Below are 27,701 nucleotides of genomic sequence, written 5' to 3'. Positions count from 1 at the left end.
ATATAATATAGCACTGCGATTCAATTACGCAGAAAGAGATTATTTCAGGAACTATTGGTGTATATCACCAATCGAACTCATCGTGGTTTTCTACCAAGTAGCAATACATGGTGTTATGGCTGTGGAAATTCGCATTACACCATGAAGGGCCCGTAGGTGAGATATCTCTGAAGTACATGTGTAGTTAGCCCAAACCAGTTGTCTAGAGGGAATTTATGTGATTCATCCAGGCTGCGACGCTTTGAGATAGCCGTTTTTCTGTTCTATATTTTGAACCAACCACGTCTCAACCGCCATCACACAACAACCACCTTAACCACCACGCCAGCCATTGTCACCAACTACAACCACGCTCCAACCCTCAGACAACACCAACAACGCCAACAGCCACGACCTTAACCTTCACAACTCTATCCCGCAAACATCGCATCACCGCCATTCCCAACGGCACCATAACCATCAATCACCAACGAAAACCCTCCACCACCTTCACCTCTCTACTTCTACGGCCATTCCCGCACCACCTGTGAACACTGAGCATCGGGCTGTCTCGGGCCCGTTCGGCGATTGGTGCCGACGCACCAAGCCGCGAGCGAAAATAGCGGCCTTTCCAAGGGAAAAATCGGATCAAGAACGCTACACGCCCACTTTTCCTCCGTCCAATTAGCAAGCGCGGGGCGGCTTGGCCCTGCCTCCAGGCGCGTCTGTGTGAAACCGATATATGCAAATTATAGGATCAGTGGAGATTCACGCCCCTTTTCTCCGACCAATGGGCGAGCGTGGCTCCTCCCCCGAGGTCATCCTGAACCGGATATTTGCATATTAGCTGCTCCTGCCGGCCTATAAGAAGGAGAGCGCAAGGCGAATGGAGTCAGTCGAGTCGGGTGGCGAAGTCATCGGTGTGGCAAAGAGTTGGGTTCTGGAGTCGGCTGAGAAGAGTTGCGGGAAGAGGCAAAGGAGCTCGGGTCCGAGGCGAGAAGGACGGCGGTTGGCGACGGGGTCGCGGTGTGGGATCGATCCTCGCAGGACCTAAGCCAGCCAGCCATTCTCCTCCCCCAGGGCATCAACAATTCCCCCTTTCCCCCGCGCTGAGATAGTGCAAAAACGGGGCCCCGTTCCCACCCCCCTCCAAACGTCGTGCCACCGAAACTTGCCAAGGAGCATGGAGTCGGGGCACAGCCATGCGGCCACATCTGCGGCTCGCCCGCCAATGCGTCACGAGGACGCAGGTAGGACCCCCCCCCCCCGGTCTCGCGGACCTGGCCGCTCCTCCAGGTTACGCGCACAATTGGCCTACAGGTCTGTCTGCCCCCTTGTCTATGAGGGTGGCTTCTTTCCTTTGCTTTTGAGTACATGTGTGTTGGCGCCGCCTGTAAAGTAGAACTGTATAAGTGTTGCCGTGTGTGCGCGTAGTCGGTCGGAAATCTGCGTTGTTGTTGCTTTTGTTTTGGTTGCTATATGTGCATTTTGACTGGCTGTATATATGTGCTTTCCGTGTGTCGGGAAATAAATGTGCATTGTGTGAACTGTTTTCCCGTTTCGCTTCGTCTTTTCTTTATTGACCCTCCATCCTGCTTCACGTAAAGGGTTCGTAGTGGGTGCAAAACGCCCGGTAAATAATCTGAACCGTCGAGGTCGACGATAACACCGCTCGGTTATCCCGATAGTACGGAACGGGCCGCCCAAGTGGCTCGTGTCTGGAGTCATGTGGCGAGGTACGATCGCTCGGTTTACCATCCGCGTGGGTACTTAGGTAGGTCGAGTTTGGCGAACAACCCTATCCTACGCGGTGGCCGATTGGCACGATTGTGGTGAGGTCGAAAGGCCCACCCGTGACTGGCTCCGGGCGATAATTCCCGGAGAGTCACGACTGAATTGTCCGTCCGGTGGGCGACGCGGTCGCGTGATGTGGCCGTCTGCACGCCGGCAGGCGTGAACTCGCAACAATATCAACACACTCGATGCATGGCCATGATTTGGGATCGTCGATCCAAATATCTGCAAGATGCTTATAAGGACACTTTTCTCGCCGAATCGTATCTAATTTCACCTCATAACGATGTTCAGCATCGTTACGACGATTTTGCAGAAAACTGAACGACATTTGGGTGGATTACACAACAACAAGCTCGAATGAGATAAGATCCTCGTCCTCTTAATGATGACGTCATAAAAACGAATATGACGTCATTGTGATGTACATCAGGTTTGCGATAAATTGTCTGTGCTAATGCCCGGCTTGATTCCCGCAAACAAAATTCAAACAGCTTGCCTAGTTTCGGAGATAATGGTATAGGCGATTGCCATTAGCGGCGATATTATGACGTCAACTTTTTTTCTTGGAAGAATTTCCAAAATCGGAGATGGTTACTGCCTGCGCGTGGGCTTTCTGCATATACATGGCAAGTTTCACGAAGATCCGATGAAAACTCTGGGTGGTGAAACAGAAAATGTCAAAAAATAGGAATGACGTCATAAAAATTGATATGACGTCATAGTGATGTATCATGTGCGGTAAGTCATCTCTGCTCATGCCCCGTTCGATTCCCGCAAACAGTTCAAAAAGCTTGCCTCGTTTCGGAGATAATTTTTTTAGGCGATTTCGATTTGCGGAGATGTTTTGACGTCATAACTTTTTTTCTTGGAGGAATTTTCTAAATCGGAGATGGTTACTGTCTGCGCAGGGTATTTTTACATATATATGCCAAGTTTCAGGAAGTTTCGATGAAAACTGTAGGCTGTGAAACAAAAAAGTCCACAAGAACAACAACGTGAGTAAAACTTAGAGATCCTCCACGAGGATCTAAAAATTACCAACAGTATCACATTTAGCAATGACGTTCAAAGCGTTGCTAAGGAGTTGTTGTCACCGCGCGAACAAGGCGGCGGCCGTCGCTAACCGGAAGTAACCCAAAATTTCTCCCACCCAACCGCAAGGGAATAGGTAACGTAAAACTACAACAACAACAACACGATGGATGGCACTTTTTTTTTGAACTGGCATTGCCTTTGAAACCACGATTAGTGCAGTTTATACTTGGGCAGGGGCAGTATTGCAAGTATTTCAGATTAAAAGGCTTCAGTTCATTTGATCAAACTCTTGCTATTTGCTGAAGAAGAGTTTTGAAGCGATCACTCTTTTGCGCAGGGTAAGATGGCCGCGGGAAGCGTCGAAAAGCTTACGTCATGCACTCCTTTGTACAGTATGCTTGACGTAATACTGTACAGTGAAGTATAAAACGGGTTACGTTGCATATTTTGCGAGCATATATATATATATGTATATATGTATATGTATATATGTGAGTAATATCAAACTAAAAATAAAATAAACTGATGTGTCAAGTTATACATTCACTTATGAGGTGTTCCACGCTGCGGGACGAGGCAGAGGCCTGCACGCTCGCGCCGGGTCTCGAAGAGTTATTTATTTTGTGACGTCGACTCGTCCCCGGATCGACCTCGAGTCGGCGAGGCTGCGCTGGAGCGGCTCCTCCAAAGCTGGACCTCAGGTGAGTCACTGAGGCCGCTCGTCCCGCTCGGCAGTTCGACGCCACGATGATTTTAAATTGAATGAGAGGACGATCGCCCACCCCCCGGTAGGCGGTGCACGCCACGTGAATTGCTTCAAGTTTGTGAGTGTTTTGTGCGAATTAAATATTTTTTTTGATAAAGCAAAACGAGTTTTGAGAAAATGGATCAGGAGGTCGTGAGATTGGGTGGAACATCATAGCCCGCTTTATGGTTACCAACCTATGGTTTGCCCATGCTCTATCATTAAATACTGAGCATCAAGCGAGGAAGCAGCGTGGACCATTTTTAGGTTATGTTGAATTGAAATTCCAGATAAGATATCGTGTCCGTCCGCCCATGTGTCCATGTGTCCATCTGTCTGTCTGTCTGTCGCTGAAATTTGACAGCATCGTCCCTCTCCTGATTGGTAATACTAGTGCGTGGCCGTACGTGCAAAAAAAACAACTTTCAAACCACGTGCCAGAAACAACAACCACACAGGCCGTTCCTTCGCTCTCACGTGCCCGTACGTGCGTGACCGTACATGCAAAAAAAATAATATATATTATATATTGTTACGGCTGGAAATTCGCAGAACACCATATCGGTTCTTAGTTAGTTATGCCGATAAGTCCGTGTTCAGTTAAATCGATAAGTCTGTGTTCAGTTAGATTTCCCCACCGTTGTTAAATGGGATTTATTCGTGTTAACCGGTCTGTGATCCTTTGAGGTAGGTTTTTCTTTTTTATCTTTATTTTGAACCAACCACATCTCCACCACCATTACAACAACCAACATAGCTCCCCTTAACCATACCGCCAACCACCTAACCACCTTTTCCGCTACGCCAGCTATCAATTCCCTTCTTCTCCACGGACACATTACAACCCTCTCTCCGCATTCATTCAATAAACATGAGCAAAAGGAAACCAAAGGAACTTCGATGGCGCGCGGATTTTTCCAGCCTAATATTCCTGCCTGTTTTCTCCGCATTTGGTGTGGGGGAGGGGCGAGGAAGATCGTTCGCCATTGGTCGGTTTGTGGAATGAGGCGCTGGGAATGGAGGAACGCCCCTTTTCTGGAAGCTTCTCGCAGGAACTGGAAGGGGGGGCAGAGCAGAAAACGGGGAGGAGCAAGGGGTTGGACCCCAGGGGATATAAGGGTGGACAGGACGAGAGCTCGAGGAAGGAGGGGGTGATCGTGTGGGTTGTTGTCTCTTCGGGGGAGCTTCGTCTCTTCGTGACATTGGTGCTTTTTGGACGTCGTCGAGCCGTTTTTCGTCGAGCCTTCAGTCGTGTGTCTTTGGTCGTCGTCGTCGTCGTCTCTTCGGGAGAGCTTCTGGATTGCGTTTGTGGTTTCAGCTTCTTCGGGGTCCTTGGTGGTTTCGGCGTCATCGAGCTCTTCTGGTCTGGTGATTGCTGCTGCTTCGTGGTGGTTCAAGCTCCGGGTGCCTTCCCTCTGGGCGCCAAGGCGTGAGGGTTGTGTGCGGTGGTCCAGGGTCGAGGCGCGCACGAGAGGAGAGTGCCGGAGAGAGCTCGCCGACTGTCGCATCACAAGGGTGCAGGTAACCAGCGTCGGTCTCATGGGGCCCATTCGGTCAGCCAGGCTCCACGCACATAAAGGTCTACGGACCCGGTCTGCCATCCTCGTCTTTTGGGGATGGCCCTTTTCTTTTGAGCTTTTGAATCAATGTTGTGGCGCCGAGTCTAAGTAGAACTGCTTAAGTGCCTGTAAATTATTACTGCTTATATTCGGTCGTAGTGCTTTCCCTTGCTTTTGCTTTGTCTGTATACGTGATTGCTTTTGTCTCTTTGCATACGTGTATGATTATTTCATTGCCTTGTCTGCATACGTGTTGTGTGTAAATTATAAATAAATGTGCTTTGTTGAAATGTATCCGGTTCGTTGCATCCTCTCCCTATTGAAAATTCCATCTTGCATCGTGGAATAAATAGCTAGGTTTTAAACACCCGTTAAATAGAATTGGATCCGGCGAGGTCAGGCGATAATACCCGCTCATTATCACTGCAGAACGGAACGGACCGCTTAAGCGGTTCGTGTCCCAAGCCGACCTATGTCGAGGTCGGCTGCCCGCGCAGGTACTTAGGTATATCGAATTTGGCGAGTGACCCTATCTTGCGCGGGTAGACAATTGGCTCGGCTGTGGTGGGGATTAGAAACCCACCCGTGACTGGTTTCCAGCATTAGCTCCGGAAAGTCACGACTGAATTGTCCGTCCGGTGGGCCACGCGGTTGCGATTTAGAGAAACGCAGCCGATCGCACGCCGGCGGGCGCGAATTTGTAACAATATAAATATATATATATATATATATATATATATATATATATATATATATATATATATATATATATATATATATATATATATATATATATATAAAACTTTCAAACTGTGTGCCAGAAACAACCAGACAGGCTGTTCCTTCGCTCTCACGTGCTCGTACGTGTGTGACCATACATGCAATATATATATATATATATATATATATATATATATATATATATATATATATATATATATATACTTTCAAACCGTGTGCCAGAAACAACTGCACAGGCCGTTCCTTCGCTCTCACATGCCTGTACATGCGTGACTGTACTTTCAAAAAATAAAAATATAAACTTTTGAACCGCGTGCCAGAAACAACAACCACACTCCTTCGTTCCTTCGCTCTCCTGTGCCCGTACGTGCGTGGCCGTATGTGCAAATATATATATATATATATATATATATATATATATATATATATATATATATATATTGTTGCGGATTCGCGCCCGCCGGCGTGCTGACGGCCACGTAACTCGAATCGCGGCACGTCGCCCACCGGACGGACAATCCAGTCGTGACCCTCTCGGACTAACTCCGGGAACTAGTCACGGGTGGACCTTTCGGTCTCACCACGATCGTGCCAATCGGCCCCCGCGTGGGATAGGGTTGCTCGCCAAATTCGACCTACCTAAGTACCCACACGGAGGGTAGACCGGGCGATCGCACCTCGCCGCAGGTCGACTTCGGACACGGGCCACTTTAAGTGACCCGTTCCGTACTATCGGGATAACCGAGCGGTGTTATTCGTCGGCCTCGACGGTTTGATTAATTATCGGGCGTTTTAGCCCACGACCAACCCTTTACGTGAAGCGAGATGGAGATTCAATGAAAGAAAAGACGAAGCGAAGCGGGAAAACAGTTCAACATAACTCACATTTATTTCGCGATGAACGGGAAGCACACATATACAATTACACCAAAAGCACATGTAAAAGGAGAAGAAACACAATATTACACAAAAAGCAAATATAAAAGAGAAACACAATGCAGAGCTATCCGACTACCGAGCACACGGCAACACTTATACAATTTTACTTCACAGACGGCGCCGACAACACAGATACCCAAAGCAAAAGAAAAAGAACCACCCTCCAGGATGAGGCGGGCCTGGGGCCGAGACCGTGTCGGGCCTACCGTCTGAAGATGAGACGCAAAGTGGCGGTGGCGCCTCAACTCCGCGGGCCTCGCGGACAGTGTCTGGTAGGGGGTGGGAAAGGGGCCCCCTTGTCACACTATCTCAGCGCGGGGGGAAACAGGAGGGGGGTTGTTGATCCTCGGGGGATGGCGGATATCACCCTGTCTCGGGTCCCGCGACGAGCGTCTCCTCCTCGACCTCGGTCGCGTTGCTGGCCTCTCCCTCTGCAGCTCCCGGCACCGACGCGAGCACCCCCTCGTCCGCCTTCGCCGCCGCCACCTCTCCACAGCTCCGTCTAATCGCCCTCTCCGTCTCCTCTCTTGGCTCGTCCCAACTCTTCACTCTTGACTTCTCCCCTCCGAACCCACAACTCCAACTGTTTGGCGAGCGCGGCCGTTTATATCCCCCGTGGCTTCGCTCCTTCACCTTTGATCCTCTGCCTCCGACCCTTCACCTCTCTAACTGGCTCCCCATTGGACCGAGGAAAAGTGGGCGTGAATGCTTTTTGATCCATGAATTTGCATATAGCGTCCTCACTCCAACGCCCTGGAGGCGGGGCCAAATCGCCCCAGCTCGCCGATAGGACGGAACAGAAGTGGGCGTGAGTCGTTTTTGATCCGTTTTTCTCGGAAAGTCTGTGATGTTTCTGAACACGCTGTTCGGTGCGCGCCCTGCACGAGTCCAGTATCGGTACCCACAAGTGGCGCGAGAATGGTGGGGATGCGATGGTGGCGAGTTGTGACGGTAAAGGTCGTGGCTGTTGTGAAGCGGCGTTGTGGTTGGTGGTTGTTGTTGTGAAGCGGCGTTGTGGTTGGTGGTTGTTGTGAAGCGGCTGGTCCAAAATAAAGATAGTAAAAGAAAAACGGCTATCCTGAAGAGTCGCAGCCCGACTGAATGACATTTATTCCCTCGAAACAATGGGTTTGGGCCTAACTACACATATACTTACCGAGATATCTCACCTAAGGGACCTGAATGGTGGTTTGTGAATTTCGTCAACCACAACAATATATTAAACATTGCCTTTGACACCATGCTACCAGAAACAACCACACAGGCCGTTCCTTCGCTCTCGCGTGGCCGTACATGCAAAAAAAAAAAACTTTCAAACAACCACACAGGCCGTTCCTTCACTCTCGTAAACGACGACTGGATTGGAGCATTGTGTTTATAAATGCGCATAAGAAATCGAGAAATTATTAGGATACAGTAAGTCATCACTATCTGGAAGTCCGTATGTTGTAACCCGTAATGGGGAACGCGCTCTAACTTGGCCATAACTTGGGAACCACTTATCCGATTAATTTCAAACCTTTTGAAAGGCAAAAAAACAGAGATTGCTGGAATTATAGAAGATAGATACTGTGGGTGTGAAACGCCAAGCAACGTGTCCTGTCATTGGTAACTAAGGCGCCCTTTTCCCATCGGCCACACCTACGCAGCAACGTGTCCTGTCATTTGTTTGGTAAATAAATGGCCATAATTTGGGAACCACTTGTCCGGTTAATATCAAACCTTGAAAAGGCACATCCACAGGGCCCCAGCAATACACCTAGCAAGTTTCAATTAGATCGGACCAGTGGTTGTCAACAAACAGCAGTCACAGACACACACACACACACACACACACACACACACACACACACACACACACACACACACACACACACACACACACACACACACACACACACACACACACACACACACACACACACATTGCTGGAATTATAGATAGATGGGGATTGCAAAGCTCGTTCGGGTCACGTGACTTTAAGTGTGTCAAAATGGCCGACTTGGTAATTTTTTTTCAAAAATCTTATGCAGACCCACCAATAATAATACTACCAAATTTGTGTTGCAACATGAGGCCAGGGTGGGGATGTTAAATTGTGGTCATGCCGATCACGTGACTGGAAGTGTGTCAAAATGGCCGACGGTCAATTTTTGGGAAAAATCACGAAAGTTCCTTCAAAAATCTTCTTCTCCAGACCCACCAGGCAGAATGCTACCAAATTTGGGTTACAGCATTAGGACAGGTTGCTGATAAGCTACAGGACCAGTGGTCCTATTCCTCCAAAATAAGCTCATAGAGTGGGCCCCGGTGTCCGTCCGTACATGGTACGCTACGTCCGTCAATATTTGACTAAAACATATCGCAAACTACCCAACCGATACGGACCAAATTTGGTACGACGCATCAGGACAGCAAGCATGGTGTTGGCTTAATGGTTAAGGTGGCTGGCTTAAGATCCTAGGGTCTGGTGATCAAGCCCCTGTGTTGGCAATTGAATGAACACCAGGTGGGGTTGACTCAGTCTGTCATCCTTCTGAGGTTGGCAAAGTGAGTACCAGCATGCTGTTAACAGGGGCATTGCATCAGCAGCACAGTTGCGCCCCTCAAAATGATGCAGCCAAGCAGCCACAGGCTGCATACGAATAAATAATAAGAAAATCAAGACTGTATGGTCTCATTGGACTGTGTTCCCCATTCAGATGCACCCCCGAAAAGGAGTAGCTTAAGAGGAGTTTTTCCCCAAATTTTAGTATTTTATTCAATAATCTTCTCAAACCGCCAGACAGATCCAGACCAAACTCACTACGAGGCATCAGGACCATGCCCTAACCTTAAGTTGTGTTCCTCATGGCCCTATCTCCCCTAAAAAGGGGGCCACGGGCCTCCTCCCTGAATCCCTCATAATTCACTAAAACATCTCCACAACTACCTGAGTGATCCGGACCAAATTTGGTGCAATGCATCAGGACAGTAAGGTCTCATGGGGTTGTGCTCCCTATCTGGAACCCCCCCCCCATAAGAGTCTGAAAAGGGGGTTTTCCTTTCAAATTCAACTAATTTATTTGAAAATCTCAGAAACTGACGACCAGATCAGATGCGGACTAAACTCTTCAGAAAACATAATGTACCATGCCGTTAACTTAAGTTCTGCTCCTCATGACCATAACACGTCAGGAAGGGGGGCATGGCCCCTTCCCCCTAATCCCTTATTCTTACCCTGCCTGTTTGGGGAAATAACCTTAAAGGTCCCCTGACATGCAAAACTTTTCTGGTTATTTATATATTAACTTGACCTTCCTAGTGAAGAAATCACCCGTTTTTTTAAAATCAAAAATGGGATAATTACAGCAATATTTCCATCATTTCTGGTGCCTTTCACAACTTGCTATGCCCCGCCCCTAAAAAAAGTTGACTTCAGCGAATCACAGCGTTGACGTCACATACAGAAACTCGCACAGAGTGGATTGACTCGAGATCTCTAGAGTCGAGACCAGCGTTTTTCTCAACTGTTTTACCCTTGTGGAACCCTTGAAATAGTTTTCATGTCTCAGGGAACCCCTACATAAAAATTATTATATACCATTATTAATATCGAGCTTTTATATTTTTATCGTAGTTCACGTGGTAAATATAATATTTTTTTTTTCGGATATCTGGTTTAAGGAAAAAATGACCCCCTTTTTGTCAAATTTATTGGCAATGAAAAAAAAAACATACTGCTCGTTTATGAGACCTCACACCAAGGTTTTAATTCACAAAAAAAGTTTGTTTTTTTTTGTTTGAAAACATCATTTTTGAAAGCATTTGTCAACGTCTGTTTGACAATTAAAAAACACACCTCATGTAACTTGATCAACAAAACTTAAACAAATAAAGCTGAAGCAATAAAGGTAAACAGAAGATCTAACCTTGAGAGAGAGAGAGACTTCGCGCTAGGAAGCACAGAGAAGATAGATGGACACCGTGCATGCGTCTCATACTTGTCAGTCACTCAATGATACACGAATCCGCTGCGTACAGGACGTCCACTAACCAGTGAGGGCAGTTTCACACTAGCGCCATATAGACATCGTTAAATACATTCCCAATGGTTGTTATAATTGTAAATAATATGAGGTTGAAGCCTCTATTATAATAACCAAGGAGTTTCCAACAATATGCCGTACGTGTATCGTAAATTTACGAATATTAAATCAAACAAAAACTACTCAAAAATACATTAGCCTATTTATTACTGTTTCTCGCGGAATCCCTAGCGACCTCTTGCGGAACCCCGGTTGAGAAACACTGGTCTAGACTAGTCGGATAAATCCGTCGTCCGTCCGACTCGGCCGACAAATCCGTCGTCTGTCCGACTCGGCCGACAAATCCGTCGTCTGTCCGACTCGGCCGACAAATCCGTCGTCTGTCCGACTCGGCCGACAAATCCGTCGTCTGTCCGACTCGGCCGACAAATCCGTCGTCTGTCCGACTCGGCCGACAAATCCGTCGTCTGTCCGACTCGGCCGACAAATCCGTCGTCTGTCCGACTCGGCCGACAAATCCGTCGTCTGTCCGACTCGGCCGACAAATCCGTCGTCTGTCCGACTCGGCCGACAAATCCGTCGTCTGTCCGACTCGGCCGACAAATCCGTCGTCTGTCCGACTCGGCCGACAAATCCGTCGTCTGTCCGACTCGGCCGACAAATCCGTCGTCTGTCCGACTCGGCCGACAAATCCGTCGTCTGTCCGACTCGGCCGACAAATCCGTCGTCTGTCCGACTCGGCCGACAAATCCGTCGTCTGTCCGACTCGGCCGACAAATCCGTCGTCTGTCCGACTCGGCCGACAAATCCGTCGTCCGTCCGACTCGGCCGACAAATCCGTCGTCCGTCCGACTCGGCCGACAAATCCGTCGTCCGTCCGACTCGGCCGACAAATCCGTCGTCCGTCCGACTCGGCCGACAAATCCGTCGTCCGTCCGACTCGGCCGACAAATCCGTCGTCCGTCCGACTCGGCCGACAAATCCGTCGTCCGTCCGACTCGGCCGACAAATCCGTCGTCCGTCCGACTCGGCCGACAAATCCGTCGTCCGTCCGACTCGGCCGACAAATCCGTCGTCCGTCCGACTCGGCCGACAAATCCGTCGTCCGTCCGACTCGGCCGACAAATCCGTCGTCCGTCCGACTCGGCCGACAAATCCGTCGTCCGTCCGACTCGGCCGACAAATGTGACGTGCTGTAGCTTTCTTTTATTATTCTCTTTTCTTCATTGTTTTCTACTCTCTCTCTGTCTCTCTGTCTGTCTCTCTCTATTGAGTGCAGGCTGTGGCTGCTGGTTGCATCATTGGTTGGGACGTGGCTATGCTGCTGATGCAGCGTCCCCCTTACCAGTACACTGGTGCTCATTTTGCCGACCTCGGAAGGATGACAGGCTGAGTCAACCTCCTGGTGTATTTTAATTCAGCAACCAACGAGGCTTGAACTCAGGACCCTAAAATCCCAAGCCGCCACCCTCACCACTAAGCCAACATCAGGCTTATTGTTTTCTACTGCTGCTACATGACGACAGCAGGAATAAAATAATAAAAATGCAACAGAACGTCAGATTTATCGGACTACTCGAGACAATTGTCACAAGGTGTGTTCTGCACACAAGTTTTCATCGTATCCGGACAGCGAGATTGCTTCGTTTTATGCGCCGAAAGATACGGCCGATGACATGCGCCGGCCTTGTTTGCGATTTATTCGCCGCGGTGCAACATGTCCGCTGCACTGCGCTGTTCACGTCATCTCACTAAAATATTTCTGATATCGAGCAGTATGCAAGTCGAATTTACATTATTGAATTACGAATAGGATTTAGTCTAACCAGTTGTTATTGCCAAGTCTTCCTTCGATGTCCTCCCGATCATAATGAACGCCGGGAATTTCATCGCCATTTTCCTCTGCTTGTCCTGCTTCGGGCTCAAACTGGTAAGGCCGTATTTCATTTCCAGCTGCCTGAACTTCACCTCCCATGAATATGTTATCCGACAATTCTCCATGTGATTCAGACCAAAATCCTTCATTTCTCTCACACTCACTGTCGTTACCAGACAAATGAAAGTCCATGTCATCCATTATTCAAAAGCAAATGTTCGATTTTTTTTTAAAGCAGAAATGAGCGAAGCGATTGAGTCGACCAATCAAATGTGGAAACACACAGAAAGCCAATCTAATCACGTAGACCACCAACCCGAGTAATGTACGTGCAGCCTTTGTAATCCTGTAGTTGACGTCATGTGGGTTACGTCCCTTTCAGGAGAATTTTTAGGGGCGTTCCCGAAGGTTTTTTTTTTTAATTTTACATTTTACAGAATGAGTATTGTGAAAAAACATTGTCAGATCTGAAATCACGATGAAAAACTCCTATAGGACATATATAAATGAAATTTCAGTACTTTTGCGTGTCAGGGGACTTTTAAGTCCCCCATGGGGGATGACTCATTTAAAATTAATGTTCATATGTTATGTAATACTTGGTATCAAGATGTGAGGGCAACGCACTGACAGTGGGGTGGTAGTGGACGCAATAAGGGGGTTAACGAGGAGAAGGAGGGAGAGAGCATGATATAGCGACCTGTAACTAGATGGGGAGATGTTGAGGAGAGTTCACGGGTAGGGATAGAGGTAGATTCGAGGTGGTGGTGCACTGTTATCGTGAAGTCCTGGAAGGAAGAGTGGGATTGAAGGAGGTTCCAAAAGCGGGAGAACAAAGGACCTCATAGTGAACAGCACAATGAGGGTGTTGGTAGAAGAACGTGTGGCTTGGAGCAATGAAAATGGAGGGTCTGCCAACCTGTCTGCGATGAGAGAGCAGTAGGCCTTGTACCTCCTTCTTTGTGGGAGAAACCAATGACATTTAGATCCTTGGATTCCATTGCATCCAGCAGAGACAGGTGTGAAGCGAGAGCTGTGTATTGATCTATGGACAAAGGCCTTCTGTGGGATATGGGAAGTTCACGTTTACCGAGGAAGGAAATGATGGAGGACGCTCATTTTCAGCTGACTTTAGAGGGCAGATTTGTTGTTTTTCTTTTGAATGAAAAGCATGATTTGCCCAGGAAAGGTCATAGCTGATTCGTGAGGCCCAGAAATTTGAGTGAGTGAAGCTTTTCCAGCACCGGTTGATTGTAGAACCTTCCGGAGAAACGGTGAGGTTATCCTGGATTGGAAGACGTGCTCCAAATGTTGTGACACTATCGGATCCTTTACAGGTCAGCAGAGAGGGAAACCACCGCTGCCGTCATCTTGTCGATCATTAATGTACAGGGTGGCTACAATGTCTTATCACCCATTGTAAAAATTGTGACATTGTCTTTGTGTGCAGAGTGTTCATTCCTTTCCCTTTTATCAGATTGAGTGAATATCGCCGATGACCTGAAACAAGCAGTGAGACTTGCTTTCAATGGTATCACCCCACATATGCTTCGGAAAATATCCCACGGAACATGCGGCGCAAAATTATTCTCTGTAATGACAATTACAGATTACTAACTAACAGACAATTACTAACAGCACAGACGGATCCACCGGACAGTTAAAGCTTGTGTCATATGCTGTAGAATGTGTAATAAAGTAAAAGAATACTGCAAATGTATGTAGTATAACTTGTAGAACCCTTCAGTGTTCTTAGCTAATATGAAAAAAATGAAATTTCACAATTTTTACAAGGGGTGCCCAGACATTGTGGCCACCCTGTATATGCGAAACAGGACTGGGTCCAAGATGCTGACTTGGAGCACTCGAGTCTCGACTCGGAGAAAAGGTGAGACTCGTGAGAGGATTCTTTTGAAGATTGACACACAAGTTGCCTGACTTGACGAAGTCGGTGAGCGAGGTCGGAAAGAAGGTGTCCTTGTATTCCACAAGCAGAGCAAGGTGTCAGGATGTGTGAGATGTGCCCACAGACACAGCCTTGACCTCTTGGCTGACATTCAGGGTCTTCTTCCATAAGCCAATTGTTGAGAGGTAATTACCAGCAAGCGTATCCGATCTTGTCACCAGGATTGTTGGTAAATACACCAAGTTAGTTAACATATAATCCTTATTATAACACGGCTATGATGGGCCAAATGATCTCTCTGTGTATCTATTCATTGTTGTAAACCGTTCACATTAACAATTGAAGAGAGTGGTGGTTCACTTGTCTGGCCTGTGTTTTCAGGGTCGATGAGGCTTGGACAGTCATGGGGATGCTAGAATACGTGGCTGGCATGTGGCATGTCCGACTCTACTTGTACTCTGCGGTTGCGTTTGGATGTGGAATTTGGGCCGCCTTGCAGTATTCAAAAACCAGGAGGAAGATTGCGTCTGCTCAGGTGGGATGGGATATGTTGTGCTGGTGAAGACGAAAGAACAACCATAACGATTGTTCATTTATCTATTTACATTAGGTTGTATGGTCAATACTTCTTTCGTTGTCGAGATAATTATCATCAAAACTATGGTCATGTGTAACAAAGGTGAGGAGATGAAGCTGTAGACAGAAATTCAAACGTGGAGTGTGACGAGCACTCCCCCGATCTCCATTGGACGTAGTCATACACCAAAGCATTACCTCCAATCCGGAAGCCTTGGCCTGGCCTCTGTCTTTGACTCTGTCAAACAGACAAAGATTATATGCTCAACATCAATGAAACATCAAATAGAGCCACCTATCCAGATTTCGGGTTTGTTTGCCCTCATCAGGACGGTATTCCGATAAATATCTAACCAATGACCAGGGTCATTGGATTGGAAGACGTGCTCCAAGTGTTGTAACACGATCAGATCCTTGGAAGAGGTGGCTATGCGGTTCAACAACACCAACCACATTCGTCATTGAAACATCAGTTGTAGGACGATGTCCAATAGTGCCACTTCGAGTGCTTTGCGTGACGTCCACGTATGGATCCCAGATCGCACAGCGAGCTGTCTCGTTCCTGTACCTGTGCTGAGCTGATTACTGAACAACCCTTCCATACTGGGATCACTCTGTGCCATCTGAGATGGAGGCAACTCTCACTACTGGCCGGTTCACTGCCAACAGGCAGCACAAAGTTTTATCTGACACCCCGCCTCCCCCACCCACTCTTCACCCTCATGGTGCAATGCAACGTATCCCTCCACACTTCGTTGATCAACCCACATTGAATTCCATCCTGAGTGGGGGTGGGAGATTCGTAACCACAAATGAAGTGCATGTGCTCTACATTTGGTTGGTGCTGTTGACTTTGAACAAAATGCCAGGCTCACCGATTGACTGCCTTGTATTCCAGGTTGACACCTGCTCATGTTGTTCATCTAAAAGGAAAAGTAACAAGACGACGGACAAGAAGGATGCCCCCCTGGCCGTGCCACCAGTCAAAATTTTTTTTGCATCTGAGACTGGAACTGCCAAGGTAGCTGTTTTTTTTGAAATTGCCTGATACTGTATAAATCTTTGGAAATATTTGTTTGTTTTGAAAAGTTGGCATGGCATTGTTCCACAGATATGCCATTAAGAATGTCACTTTTCAACCCAAATATTTATTTACTCGCATGAAAAGGATATAAAAATCGAGGTGGTTGTTTATCATAGGTGGTTTGGGATGCTTTCAAATGTATTTTCAAAACTGAAAACTTTTTGCGACTGCATTCATTTTGTTTTTTCCTTTGTGTAGAAATTTGCAGCAAACCTTTCTCAGGAGGTAAAATCTTTGGGTTATCCGTCAACTGTGATTCACTTGAAGGATTACGATCCAGAAGACGGCTTGTTGGAAGAGGTAAGCATACTACTGAAGGATTATTCTATCGTTGTCAACTGTTTGTTTTTTTTTTTCATACGTTGTAGTCGTCTGACGATTAATTAGTTGTGTATTCATTTCTTTTGTCCAACTGCTTCCATCCTGTATTCTTTATGCACAAAATGTATAAACATGCAAGTTGTGACCTCAAATATGCTATTAATAATTTAAGAATCATAATGATTATTTTGCTTTGGGGTCCAGGCTCGCAATGGTTCGCTGTGTGCCTTTGTGCTGCCGACGTATACCGAGGGCAACCCGCCGGATGCTGCCGCCTGGTTCTGCAAGTGGCTTTCTGAGGCTGCCAACGATTTTCGCTACGGGAAGACTCACCTCTCTGGCCTACGCTATATTGTCCTGGGCCTGGGGAACTCCTTTTATGAGGAACATTACAACAAGGTGCCAGAACGAGAAATTAAAAAGCGTTGCAGTTTATTCTTACTTTATACTTACTTCACTTGCATGTTTATAGAATATATATATATATATATATAAACAGTCATCCCCCGTTTATCGCAGGGGTTACGTTCCAAACCCCCCCCCCCCACAAGAAGTGAAAATCCGCGATGAATGGAGGCCTCCCCAAAAAATGCCTAAAAATGCCTATTTTTTTTTTATAAACATGGTGTATAAACACGATTGGGTTTGATTGATATCGAGTGCATAATAAACGCTGGGTGGTGTGTAAACACGATTGGGTTTGATTTATATCAAGTGATTATTAAACGCTGGGTGGTGTATAAACACGATTGGGTTTGATTTATATCGAGTGAATATTAAACGCTGGGTGGTGTATAAACACGATTGGGTTTGATGTATATCGAGTGAATATAAACATGATTGGGTTTGATTTATATCGAGTGAATATTAAACGCTGGGTGGTGTATAAACACTTCGGTTTGATTTATATCGAGTGATTATTAAACGCTGGGCGGTGTGTAAACACGATTGGGTTTTATTTATATCGAGTGATTATTAAACGCTGGGTGGTGTATAAACACGATTGGGTTTGATTTATATCGAGTGAATATTAAATGCTAGGTGGTGTATAAACATGATTGGGTTTGATTTATATCTGTGGTGTAGTCTGCGGGCCTACGGGGAGGGGCATGGTGATGATGCATGATGGACGGAGGGGTCGTGGTGGTTATCGTATCTGCAAGGGATATAGGGTGTGCGCGCCGTCTGAGGCGTCGTAGTAATACTGGAGCCGCCCGGCTCGTGAGTGTGCCGAATACGGAATAAAGGGGAGCCGCCGAGCAGAGTACGCCCGCGCTCGCATTTGTACAACACAGCTCGGCTCGACTGTCCTTCCGCTCGTGTCTGCCTGCTAAGCATCTCCCACTTCAGTACAGTACAGTTGGCGAACGAGGATCTGCGGATCGGCGTGTGTAAGGGCGGCAAATGACCCGTGCGGTTCCAAGCTACGGAGCCAAAGGTCTCGCCGGCGCATACATGGCAAAGAGTCAGTGCACGGCAAACGTACGCGTGCCCGCCTTCGTCGGATTCGACTTCGGCCACGTCGAGTGGGCAACGTTCGTTCGTTTGGTTCATTTTCCTGTTCGTTTTGTCGAGGATACGCGTTTCGGCTCGAACGCGGCGTTGGACGTCGCGTAAGCTCTGGAGAATGTCCGAGATCTCGATGGTCGGGGCACAGCAGATGGTCTAGGGGTCATCCCGATGGGCCAGGCACGCACGGCCATGCACACGGTCTGCGGTGCGGGTCGTGGGCGAGCGTGGCAATGCAATCACTCGGACGGCGGTCTGGGCTCTCGAGGTCGTCTACGGTGTGTGGGCCGAGGGTCATCGCCCATTGTTACGGTCATAGATGGCGGTGTGCGAGGCGATCCTTCCGTCCCGGGTCGAAACCTGCTTGCAATTGATCCGGAAATGACAAGATCAGTGGCAGGGGGGGGGGAAGTGAGCGAGGCACGGATTGGGTGTCGAATTGAGTCCACTCGTGCTGGCCGCGCATCGCATTCGGCTGTGCCGTGCGACTTCACGTCGGAGGAGCGTCCGGCACGGTTCAGAGATCGTTTTATTTCTGGTCTGCGAGCAGCCATCCTACGGTTGACCGACATCACATTCGACTCGGCGGTCGCGACTGCTTCATCTGTCGAGCAGACACTCACGGATGTCCGCGCCATTGCTGGCCAAGACGTAATGAGTAGCTCCAGCTGGAGCATGGCGGCTAATCCCGAGGGCCACGCGGTGACCGCGCAAGTGCCGCAGGTCGCGCAGCCCGGAGTCCGCGCGATGGCTCAAGTGCCGCAGGGTGCTCGCGCGCCTCGTGGTGCGGGACGAGGGCGCGCACCGCAGCACGGTCGCACCGGGAGCGAAGGGGCGCCGCAGCACGACCCCAGTGACCTGGAGATCAGCCTGCAGCCGGGGCATGACGATGCCGGCGAGCCGGAGCAGGAGCCGGACTCGGCGAGCCGGACCCTTTTGGGTCGGAACGGATTCCGGTTCGTGCCTCCAGATGTGCCGGTGCTCTCTTCGAGACCTTCGTCGAGTACCGAGGGCGAGGCTCTGGCGGCGGGGGCCGCGTCGATGCAGCGGGAGCGACCGTTCGTTGCTGCCTGTGGCGATGATGTGCGCTCCAGGAGCGGCGAGAGCCATATCAGCTCTCGCGATGAGTTCCCGCGCTTCGTTCGCGATGAGTTCCCGCGCTTCGGCAGGGTTCGTGAGGCAATGCGCATCGGTGTTGTTCAGGCAGCTTCAACAGGTGGCGGTGAGCCCGTGGCGTTAGAGGGAGTCGCGAGTCGCAACATCAAGTCGGCAACCAAGAAACGGACTCGTGATGTGGGTTGTGGGTTGTTGTTCATGGCATGTGTGCTTTTCCTTGCTCTAGTGATGCAGTTTAATGTTGTTGAAATAAATGCCAGCAGTTCTCGTGTGAGAGTGGATGTGACGGAGATCAGTCAATGGGAGTTGGATTATGATCAATGTGATGTGGGGGCTTCAGGAGCGGTGGTGGCGAATAAAAAGGTTGGGTTGGCCGTCCATTGTCCCGGGCCGCAGGTAGTTGCTTTGTCATGTGCTGGGATGTTATCAAAAAAGCGCGCTGTACGGAAAAATGAATTCGCGATGGTTCAAATGTTATTCCTATTGATTTATAACGAGCTTATGGTTGAAGTGGGGTTTAAATGGAATTACTACCGTCTAACTGCCGTGTGGGTCTCGGAGATCGACTCGGAGCCGGGACTCGTGCGCTGGTCGGCGTTACCCCCACCTCTGCTTTCAGCGAGGTCAGATGTGCCTGGCGCCTGGGGCGTGGCTCTCTGGGTGCGCTCAAGGCCGTTTTGGCCATGCGGTGGAATCTCAACTGATTATGGTGCGTGGGGGTTGGGGAGTGTTTGTTGCTTCCAGCCAAGGGTGCTGTTCAGCGCCCCCACCAAGGTCGGTTGGGTCTGGCGGTGGCGCCGCGGGTTCCAGACAGCGGGGGTCCGGCCTCGAAAGGTTTATCTGTTTCAAGTCTGCCTGGGGGCGGTTTTGCTGCGTAGTGCTGCTGTGCTTCTCCAGTAGCTCGCTTCCACGCATTATATGATGTGATGTGCTGTTATACTTCGCTGTTTTCATTTTATTTGCATGATTATTATACCGAGGTTCTTCGTGTTGTCTATGCTTCTTATAATACTGATCATTTAATAATCATACTTTTAGGAGGGAGGAGTGTGGTGTAGTCTGCGGGCCTACGGGGAGGGGCATGGTGATGATGCATGATGGGAGGAGGGGTCGTGGTGGTTATCGTATCTGCAAGGGATATAGGGTGTGCGCGCCGTCTGAGGCGTCGTAGTAATACTGGAGCCGCCCGGCTCGTGAGTGTGCCGAATACGGAATAAAGGGGAGCCGCCGGGCAGAGTTCGCCCGCGCTCGCATTTGTACAACACAGCTCGGCTCGACTGTCCTTCCGCTCGTGTCTGCCTGCTAAGCATCTCCCACTTCAGTACAGTACAATATCGAGTGAATATTAAACACTGGGTGGTGTATAAACACTTCGGTTTGATTTATATCGAGTGATTATTAAACGATGGGTGGTGTATAAACACGATTGGGTTTTATTTATATCGAGTGATTATTAAACGCTGGGTGGTGTATAAACACGATTGGGTTTGATTTATATCGAGTGATTATTAAACGCTGGGTGGTGTATAAACACGATTGGGTTTGATTTATATCGAGTGATTTATAAAACGCTGGGCGGTGTATAAACATGATTGGGTTTGATTTATATCGAGTGAATATAAACCTTCCTCTGGCGCTTCGGTTCCTTGCCAAAAGCCTTCGAAGGTGTAGGGCGTTTGGATGGCACCGTTGGGCTTGGATAAAAAAACGTAGAAAATATTCGAAGTTCACAAGCGAAACTTTGTCTCGTGCGTTGTGTGACTGGTCGAGCACCACACGTTATAATTTATTGCTTAAATAATTTATATTTTATATATTATTACCGCGATGTACCAGGGGAATCCGCAGAAAAAAAAATAGTTAGGTTCCAATGGGAAAACCGCGATGAAACGGGGGCGCGATAGGTGAACCGCGATATAGTGGGGGATTACTGTGTGTGTGTGTGTGTGTGTGTGTGTGTGTGTGTGTGTGTGTGTATATGTGTGTGTGTGTGTGTGTGTGTGTGTGTGTGTGTGTGTGTATATGTGTGTGTATATATGTATATATATACATACATACATACATACATACATACATACATACATATATGTAAATCTATCCATAATTCTAGCAATCTCTGTGTCTGTCTGTCTGTCTGCGACCGCCGTTTCTCGACAACCGCCAGTCCGATCTGATTGAAACTTGCCAGGAATATTGCCGGGGACCCGCAGATGTGCCATTTCGAGGTTTGATGTCAATCGGACTAGCGGTTCCCAAGTTATGGCCATTTTACTGCTTTTTCAGTGTTGAAAAGGTGTATATATGGCAGCTGAAGGTGTCGTTCCACCTTCTCACCTTATCATGCCAATTTTTTCCCAGATTATTAATAACCAGACGATCACCGGTCCTATCGGATTGAAACTTGCCAGGAATATTGCTGGGGACCCGCTGATGTGCCTTTTCAAGGTTTGATATTAATCGGACAAGCGGTTCCCAAGTTACGGCCATTTATCTGTCGACAAATGACAAGACACAGTGCTATGACGTCACAATTAATGTTTATTTGTTTATTTATTATTATTATTATTTTTTTGCACGATTGACGGTCCGATTTGATTGAAACTTGCCAGGAATATTGCTGGGGACCCACGGATGTGCCTTTTTGAGGTTTGGTATTAATCGGACGAAGATTTCCCAAGTTACGGCCATTTATCTGCGAGAGAGGGGGATGGGAGAGGGGGGGAGAGGAAGGGTGAGACTAGGGGGGGCAAGAGTGGGGGGCGAGAGAGGGGGAGAGAGAGGGGCGAGAGAGGGCTGCACATACTGGCACGCACCTACGGGCCCGTACTAGTAAATATAAATACACACACACCCGGACCCTGACATTCGCAGGGGATATGTTCCACTGTGAATGTTGAAACTGCGAATGTGGGGTCATTGTTTCATTGAGAAATGGGGTGGATTGGTTCCGGGGATTTGCCATGTCGGGGAAAATCTTGCGAAAATGCAGGAAAATGCTGTGGAAATAGACAAAAGTCCATGAGTGTTTTGTCATCTATCTATAATTCCAGCAATCTTTGTGTGTGTGTGTGTGTGTGTGTGTGTGTGTGTGTGTGTGTGTGTGTGTGTGTGTGTGTGTGTGTGTGTGTGTGTGTGTGTGTGTGTCTGACTGTCTGCGACCGCCGTTTCTCGACGACCGCCGGTCCGATATGATTGAAACTTGCCAGGAATATTGCCGGGGGCCCGCAGATGTGCCTTTTCGAGGTTTGATATCAATCGGACAAGCGCTTCCCAAGTTACGGCCATTTTACTGCTTTTTCAGTGTTGAAAAGGTGTATACATGGCAGCTGAAGGTGTCGTTCCACCTTCTCACCTTATCATGCCAATTTTTCCCCAAATTATTAATAACCGGACGATCACCGGTCCGATCGGATTGAAACTTGCCAGGAATATTGCTGGGGACCCGCTGATGTGCCTTTTCAAGGTTTTATATCAATTGGACAAGCGGTTCCCAAGTTACGGCCATTTATGTGTCGACCAATGACAAGACACGGTGCTATGACAACACGAATGACGTCATAATTAATGTTTATTTATTTATTATTTTTTTATTTTATTTGCATGATTGACGGTCCGATCTGATTGAAACTTGCCAGGAATATTGCTGGGGACCCGTTGATATGCCTTTTCAAGGTGTGATATTAATCGGACAAGCGGTTTCCAAGTTACGGCCATTTATCTGTCGACCAATACCAGACACGGTGCTATGATGTCACGAATGACGTCACAATGTTTATTTATTTATTATTTTTATTTATTTTGCACAATTGACGGTCCGATCTGATTGAAACTTGCCAGGAATATTGCCGGGGACCCGCGGATGTGCCTTTTCGGGGTTTGATATTAATCGGACGAGCAGTTCCCAAGTTACGGCCATTTATCTGTCAACCAATATCTGCGAGAGGGGCGATGAGAGAGGAAGGACGAGACTAGGGGGGATAGAGAGGGGGGTGAGAGTGGGGGCGAGAGAGGAGGGGGATAGAGTGGGGGGCGAGAGAGGAGGGGGGATAGAGTGGGGGGCGAGAGAGAGGGGGCGAGAGAGGGCTAACCCTTACAGCGAATGTTGGACCTGTGAATGTCGTGGTCCGGGTGTATATATATATTTTGTTACGTTTGTGGGGGGAGGTGTAGGAATCCCATAGTGAAGATGGGATTTTATAGTATAGCATGGTCTGTGGACGAGTAGGAGACAGACATCCCAATGTAATTTAAGTTTGGAAAACTGTGAGCTGAAGATTATGTGTCACCACACAGGGGTGATGTTGTGCGAACTAGGCATGGTCTAAGGCTAGTTTCTCCCAATATGTGATTGCCCCTTGTGACCTTTTCCTACATTTTTTTACATTTACAAGGCCGGCAATAAAGAACTACATTTCACAACAACAATAACCAGCAGACTAAACCCTGCCTCGTAGGAAAAGTAACAGGCAGGCCATGCCCCCGAAGCTGACGATTTGTCGGGGTGACATCATGGGGAGAAGTTTCAAGAGAGGGAGGACGGTTGAAAGAGAATAGTCAGCCCTCTTGTCTCTGCTGGGCATGACGAGAGAGCTGCCCGATTCTTGTTGTTATGCTGGTGCGAATTTGTTCTTGTGCTGAAATAAGGCGCTAGCCATTGTCGGTTCGGCTGGGCCCATAAGAAAGCTAAGACTGGGCTGGTGGTCGCTCCTGCTTGTCTGTTATCTGCCAGTCTTGGCAGACACCTTGTTGTGTGATCCAGGAGAAAGGTTGCGCCATTTGGTGTGTGTGGACCTGGAACTTGGAGGGAGCGGTGTGGAAATCTCAATTGTGAGAAGAAACTGTGCGGCGGTTTGTGGGCTCCTGGCGTTGAAGACCGTCCGGACAAATTACCACACAAACGTGGCCGCGGAGAACGACTTCGCGTCATTTTTGGTGTGTCTTCCCATGCAGTGGCTATGTGGTTCAACAACACCAGGCTTCTAAAGGTCATCTCTTAATGCAAAGCTTAGTGCCGGCATAAAGGGGGCATTTGCTTTTATTTTCATGTTTCCCCTTGTCTGTTTTTGTGAGTGGAGACGTCTCATTCGGATTTAGTTTACCTCACTTTTCATTTCCTCACGCTCTGATTTATTTTCATTATCACCCTTGATTTATGTTTATTTAATCATTATTGTTGAATTTCCTTGTGTTTGTTTGTTCATTGTGGGTTTGAGAATAAACCCGTGTGCTTCTGTTCTGGTAAAGCACCTTCCCTGCCTCTAACCTGTGCACGCAGTCACCACCAATAATTTCGGCTGTTCGCCTCCGAGTTAAAACTGTCCGGCTATCCGTCCAGGCTGGTGTTAATCGGCCTGAACACGACAGTGTGTGTGTATATATATATATATATATATATATATATATGTATGCGTATGTATATATTTGTATATATATATTGTATATGTATATATATATATATATATATATATATATATATATATATATATATATATATATATATATATATGTATGCGTATGTATATATTTGTATGTATATATATATATATATATATATATATATATGTATGTATATATATATATATATATATGTATGCGTATGTATATATTTGTATGTATATATATTTGTATGTATATATATATATATATATATATATATATATATATATATATATATATATATATATTGTTATGGCTGTGGAAATTCGTAAACCACCATTCAGGGCCCGTAGGTGAGATATCTCGAAGTACATGTGTAGTTAGCCCCAAATCTGTTGTCTAGAGGGAATTTATGTGATTCATTCGGGCTGCGACGCTTTGAGATAGCCGTTTTTCTGTTCTATCTTTATTTTGAACCAACCACGTCTCAACCGCCATCACACAACAACCACCTTAACCACCACGCCAGCCATCGTCACCAACTACAACCACGCTCCAACCCTCAGACAACAACAACAACGCCAACAGCCACGACCTTTACCTTCACAACTCAATCCCGCAAACATCGCATCACCGTCATTCCCAAACGGCACCATAACTATCAAACCACCACCGATAAACCCTCCACCACCCTCACCTCTCTCCTACGGACATTCCTGCACCACCTGTGAACACTGAGCGTCGGGCTGTCTTGAGCTCGTTCAGCGTTACGCACCGAGCCGCGAGCGCAAATGGCGGCCTTACCGAGGGAGAATTCGGATCAGGAACGCTACACGCCCACTTCCCCTCCGTCCAATTAGCAAGCGCGGAGCGACTTGGCCCCGCCCCCAGGTGCGTCTGTGTGAAATCAATATATGCAAATTCTAGGATCAGCAGAGGTTCACGCCCACTTTTCCTCCATCCAATTGGCGAGCGTGGCTCCGCCCCCGAGGTCATCCTGATCCGGATATTTGCATATTGTTTTCTCCTGCCGGCCTATAAAACGGCGAGCGCAAGGCGAATCGTGGCAGAGTGTGGCAGTAGCAGAGTGTAGCAGTAGCCGAGTGTGGCAGTAGCAGAGTGTCGGCAGGGCAGAGTGAGTTGAGTCATCAGTGTGGCAGCGAGTTGGGTTCTGCAGTCGGCTGAGGAGAGTTGCGGGAGGAGGCAAAGGAGCTCGGGTCCGAGGCGAGAAGGACGGCGGTCGGCGACGAGGTCGCGGTGTGAGATCGCTCGTCGCGGGACCCAAGCCAGCCAGCCCTTCTCCTCCCCCAGGGCATCAACAATTCCCCCTTTCCCCCGCGCTGAGATAGTGCAAAAGGGGGCCCCGTTCCCACCCCACTCCAAACGTCGTGCCAACGAAACCCGCCAAGTATCACGGAGTCAGGGCACAGCCACGCGGCCACATCTGCGGCTCGTCCGCCAACGCATCACGAGGACGCGGGTAGGACCCCCCGGTCTCGCGGACCTGGCCGCTCCTTCAGCTCACGCGCGCATATTGACCTACAGGCCCGTCTGCCCCCTTGTCTATGAGGGTGGCTTCTTTCCTTTGCTTTTGAATAAATGTGTGTTGGCGCCGTCTGTAAAGTAGAACTGTATAAGTGATGCCGTGTGTACGTGTATTCGGTAGTAACTCTGCGTCAATTTCTTTTGTTTTAACTGCTATATGTGCATTTTGACTGTTTGGCTGTATATGTGTGCTTTCTGTGTGTCGCGTAATAAATGTGCATTGTGTGAACTGTTTTCCCGTTTCGCTTCGTCTTTTCTTTATGGACCCTCCATCCTGCTTCACGTAAAGGGTTCGTAGTGGGCTTAATACGCCCGGTAATTAATCTGAACCGTCCAGGTCGGCGATAACACCGCTCGGTTATCCCGATAGCACGGAACGGGCCGCTTGGACGGCCCGTGTCCGGTGGCGAGGTGCGATCGCCCGGTCGACCATTTGCGCAGGTACTTAGGTAGATTGAATTTGTTGAGCGACCCTATCCTGCGCGGGTGGGCAATTGGCACGATCGTGGTGAGGTTAAACCCCCACCCGTGACAAGCTCCCAGCGTTGGTCCGAGAGGGTCACGACAGAATTGTCCGTTCCGGTGGGCGAGGCGGCCGCCATTCGAGTCGAGCGGCCGATCGTACGCCGGTGGGCGCGAATTCGCAACAATATGTAATATATTGTTACGGTTCTCGGAACCGTATGCATACAACATACAGTTGCCCTGAGTCGGTTATTCCATTAATATACATGTAGTTCGGCCCTTCCTTTTTGTTTCGTGGGAAGACAAGGGAGTATGTTGCGATGGGCTATTAGTTAGGATTATTAAATCATTTTCCCCTTTGATTTTATTCCCTCCTTTTACGATCCACGGTGCCTTCATCTCCCTTGCTACCCTCGTTTCGCTGGCCACAGCGTACCACCGTCTACCCGGACTCTCGCTTTCTGAGTCAAAATCCCAACGATTGGCTGGACAAACGCTGCAGCTGCACCACATCCACCTGCCAAAGGCCAGACATGTGTGGTAGATCATACTGGAGTCTGGCTGAAACCCAGCCCAGAAAGGCGGACCATGTGAAGGGCCGGTCCAATCGGGATGCTCGGATCGAACGATGACGTCGGTTTTGACGTAGCTCCTCCCCGAACTCCGGGCTCTATAAAGTACAGAGCAATCCTCAGAGAGTGTTCGAAGTTGGTTGGTTCAAGTGGTTGCGAAGGTAGTTGGGTTGGTTGGAAGGATAATTGCAGATGAGAATTGGGAGAGAATTGTAGAGTGAAGGAATTGAAAGGGGTTTGGAGTAGTTGTGAGTGAGTGTTCCTGCTACTTGTCTCCGCCGACACGGCGTCGAACCGCCCTTTGCTTCTCGACCAAGCCTTCTGTCTGGCCCTGCTTTCTGTTCCGAATCTCCTACCTCACGACCTCAACAAACGGCCTCTTGCCTGGTCCTGCCTGCTGCTCATCTCTCGCCCCCCTTTGGACTCTGCTCTTCTCCACTCAAGCCCCTCCTGCAGACACGATCTCCACACATACAGTTGTGGCCGAACAACTCGACCATTGTCGGGTGCCACACTACGGAGCATCCCTCC

At 48.3% G+C, this 27,701-nt stretch overlaps 1 protein-coding gene across 3 annotated transcripts in view; it reads left to right on the top strand.

Moving 5' to 3' along the window:
* The first annotated feature begins 3,321 nt into the window (after positions 1 to 3,321).
* The window catches only part of LOC147030814 (S-adenosyl-L-methionine-dependent tRNA 4-demethylwyosine synthase TYW1-like), a 75,697-nt gene continuing 51,317 nt past the window's right edge, over positions 3,322 to 27,701 (top strand). Inside the window, exons 1-6 of one of the 3 annotated variants that reach the window (XM_085875253.1) lie at positions 3,332 to 3,512; positions 4,875 to 5,077; positions 14,988 to 15,141; positions 16,081 to 16,203; positions 16,465 to 16,566; positions 16,792 to 16,986. In XM_085875253.1, coding sequence (XP_085731379.1) covers positions 15,010 to 15,141; positions 16,081 to 16,203; positions 16,465 to 16,566; positions 16,792 to 16,986 — 552 coding nt within the window. In that variant the 5' untranslated portion in view covers positions 3,332 to 3,512; positions 4,875 to 5,077; positions 14,988 to 15,009. Of the gene's footprint in view, positions 3,513 to 3,558; positions 3,600 to 4,874; positions 5,078 to 14,987; positions 15,142 to 16,080; positions 16,204 to 16,464; positions 16,567 to 16,791; positions 16,987 to 27,701 lie in introns of those variants that run through there. The other 2 variants (XM_085875252.1, XM_085875251.1) reach the window with 2 other exon arrangements.

This window comes from Eptatretus burgeri, chromosome 3 (genome assembly GCF_056783735.1).
Source record: "Eptatretus burgeri isolate ZD-2024b chromosome 3, Ebu_testis_v1, whole genome shotgun sequence".
Classification (NCBI taxonomy): domain Eukaryota; kingdom Metazoa; phylum Chordata; class Myxini; order Myxiniformes; family Myxinidae; genus Eptatretus; species Eptatretus burgeri.
The sequence above is the reverse complement of the archived record's forward strand: the minus strand, read 5'-3'. Positions and strand labels throughout refer to the sequence as shown.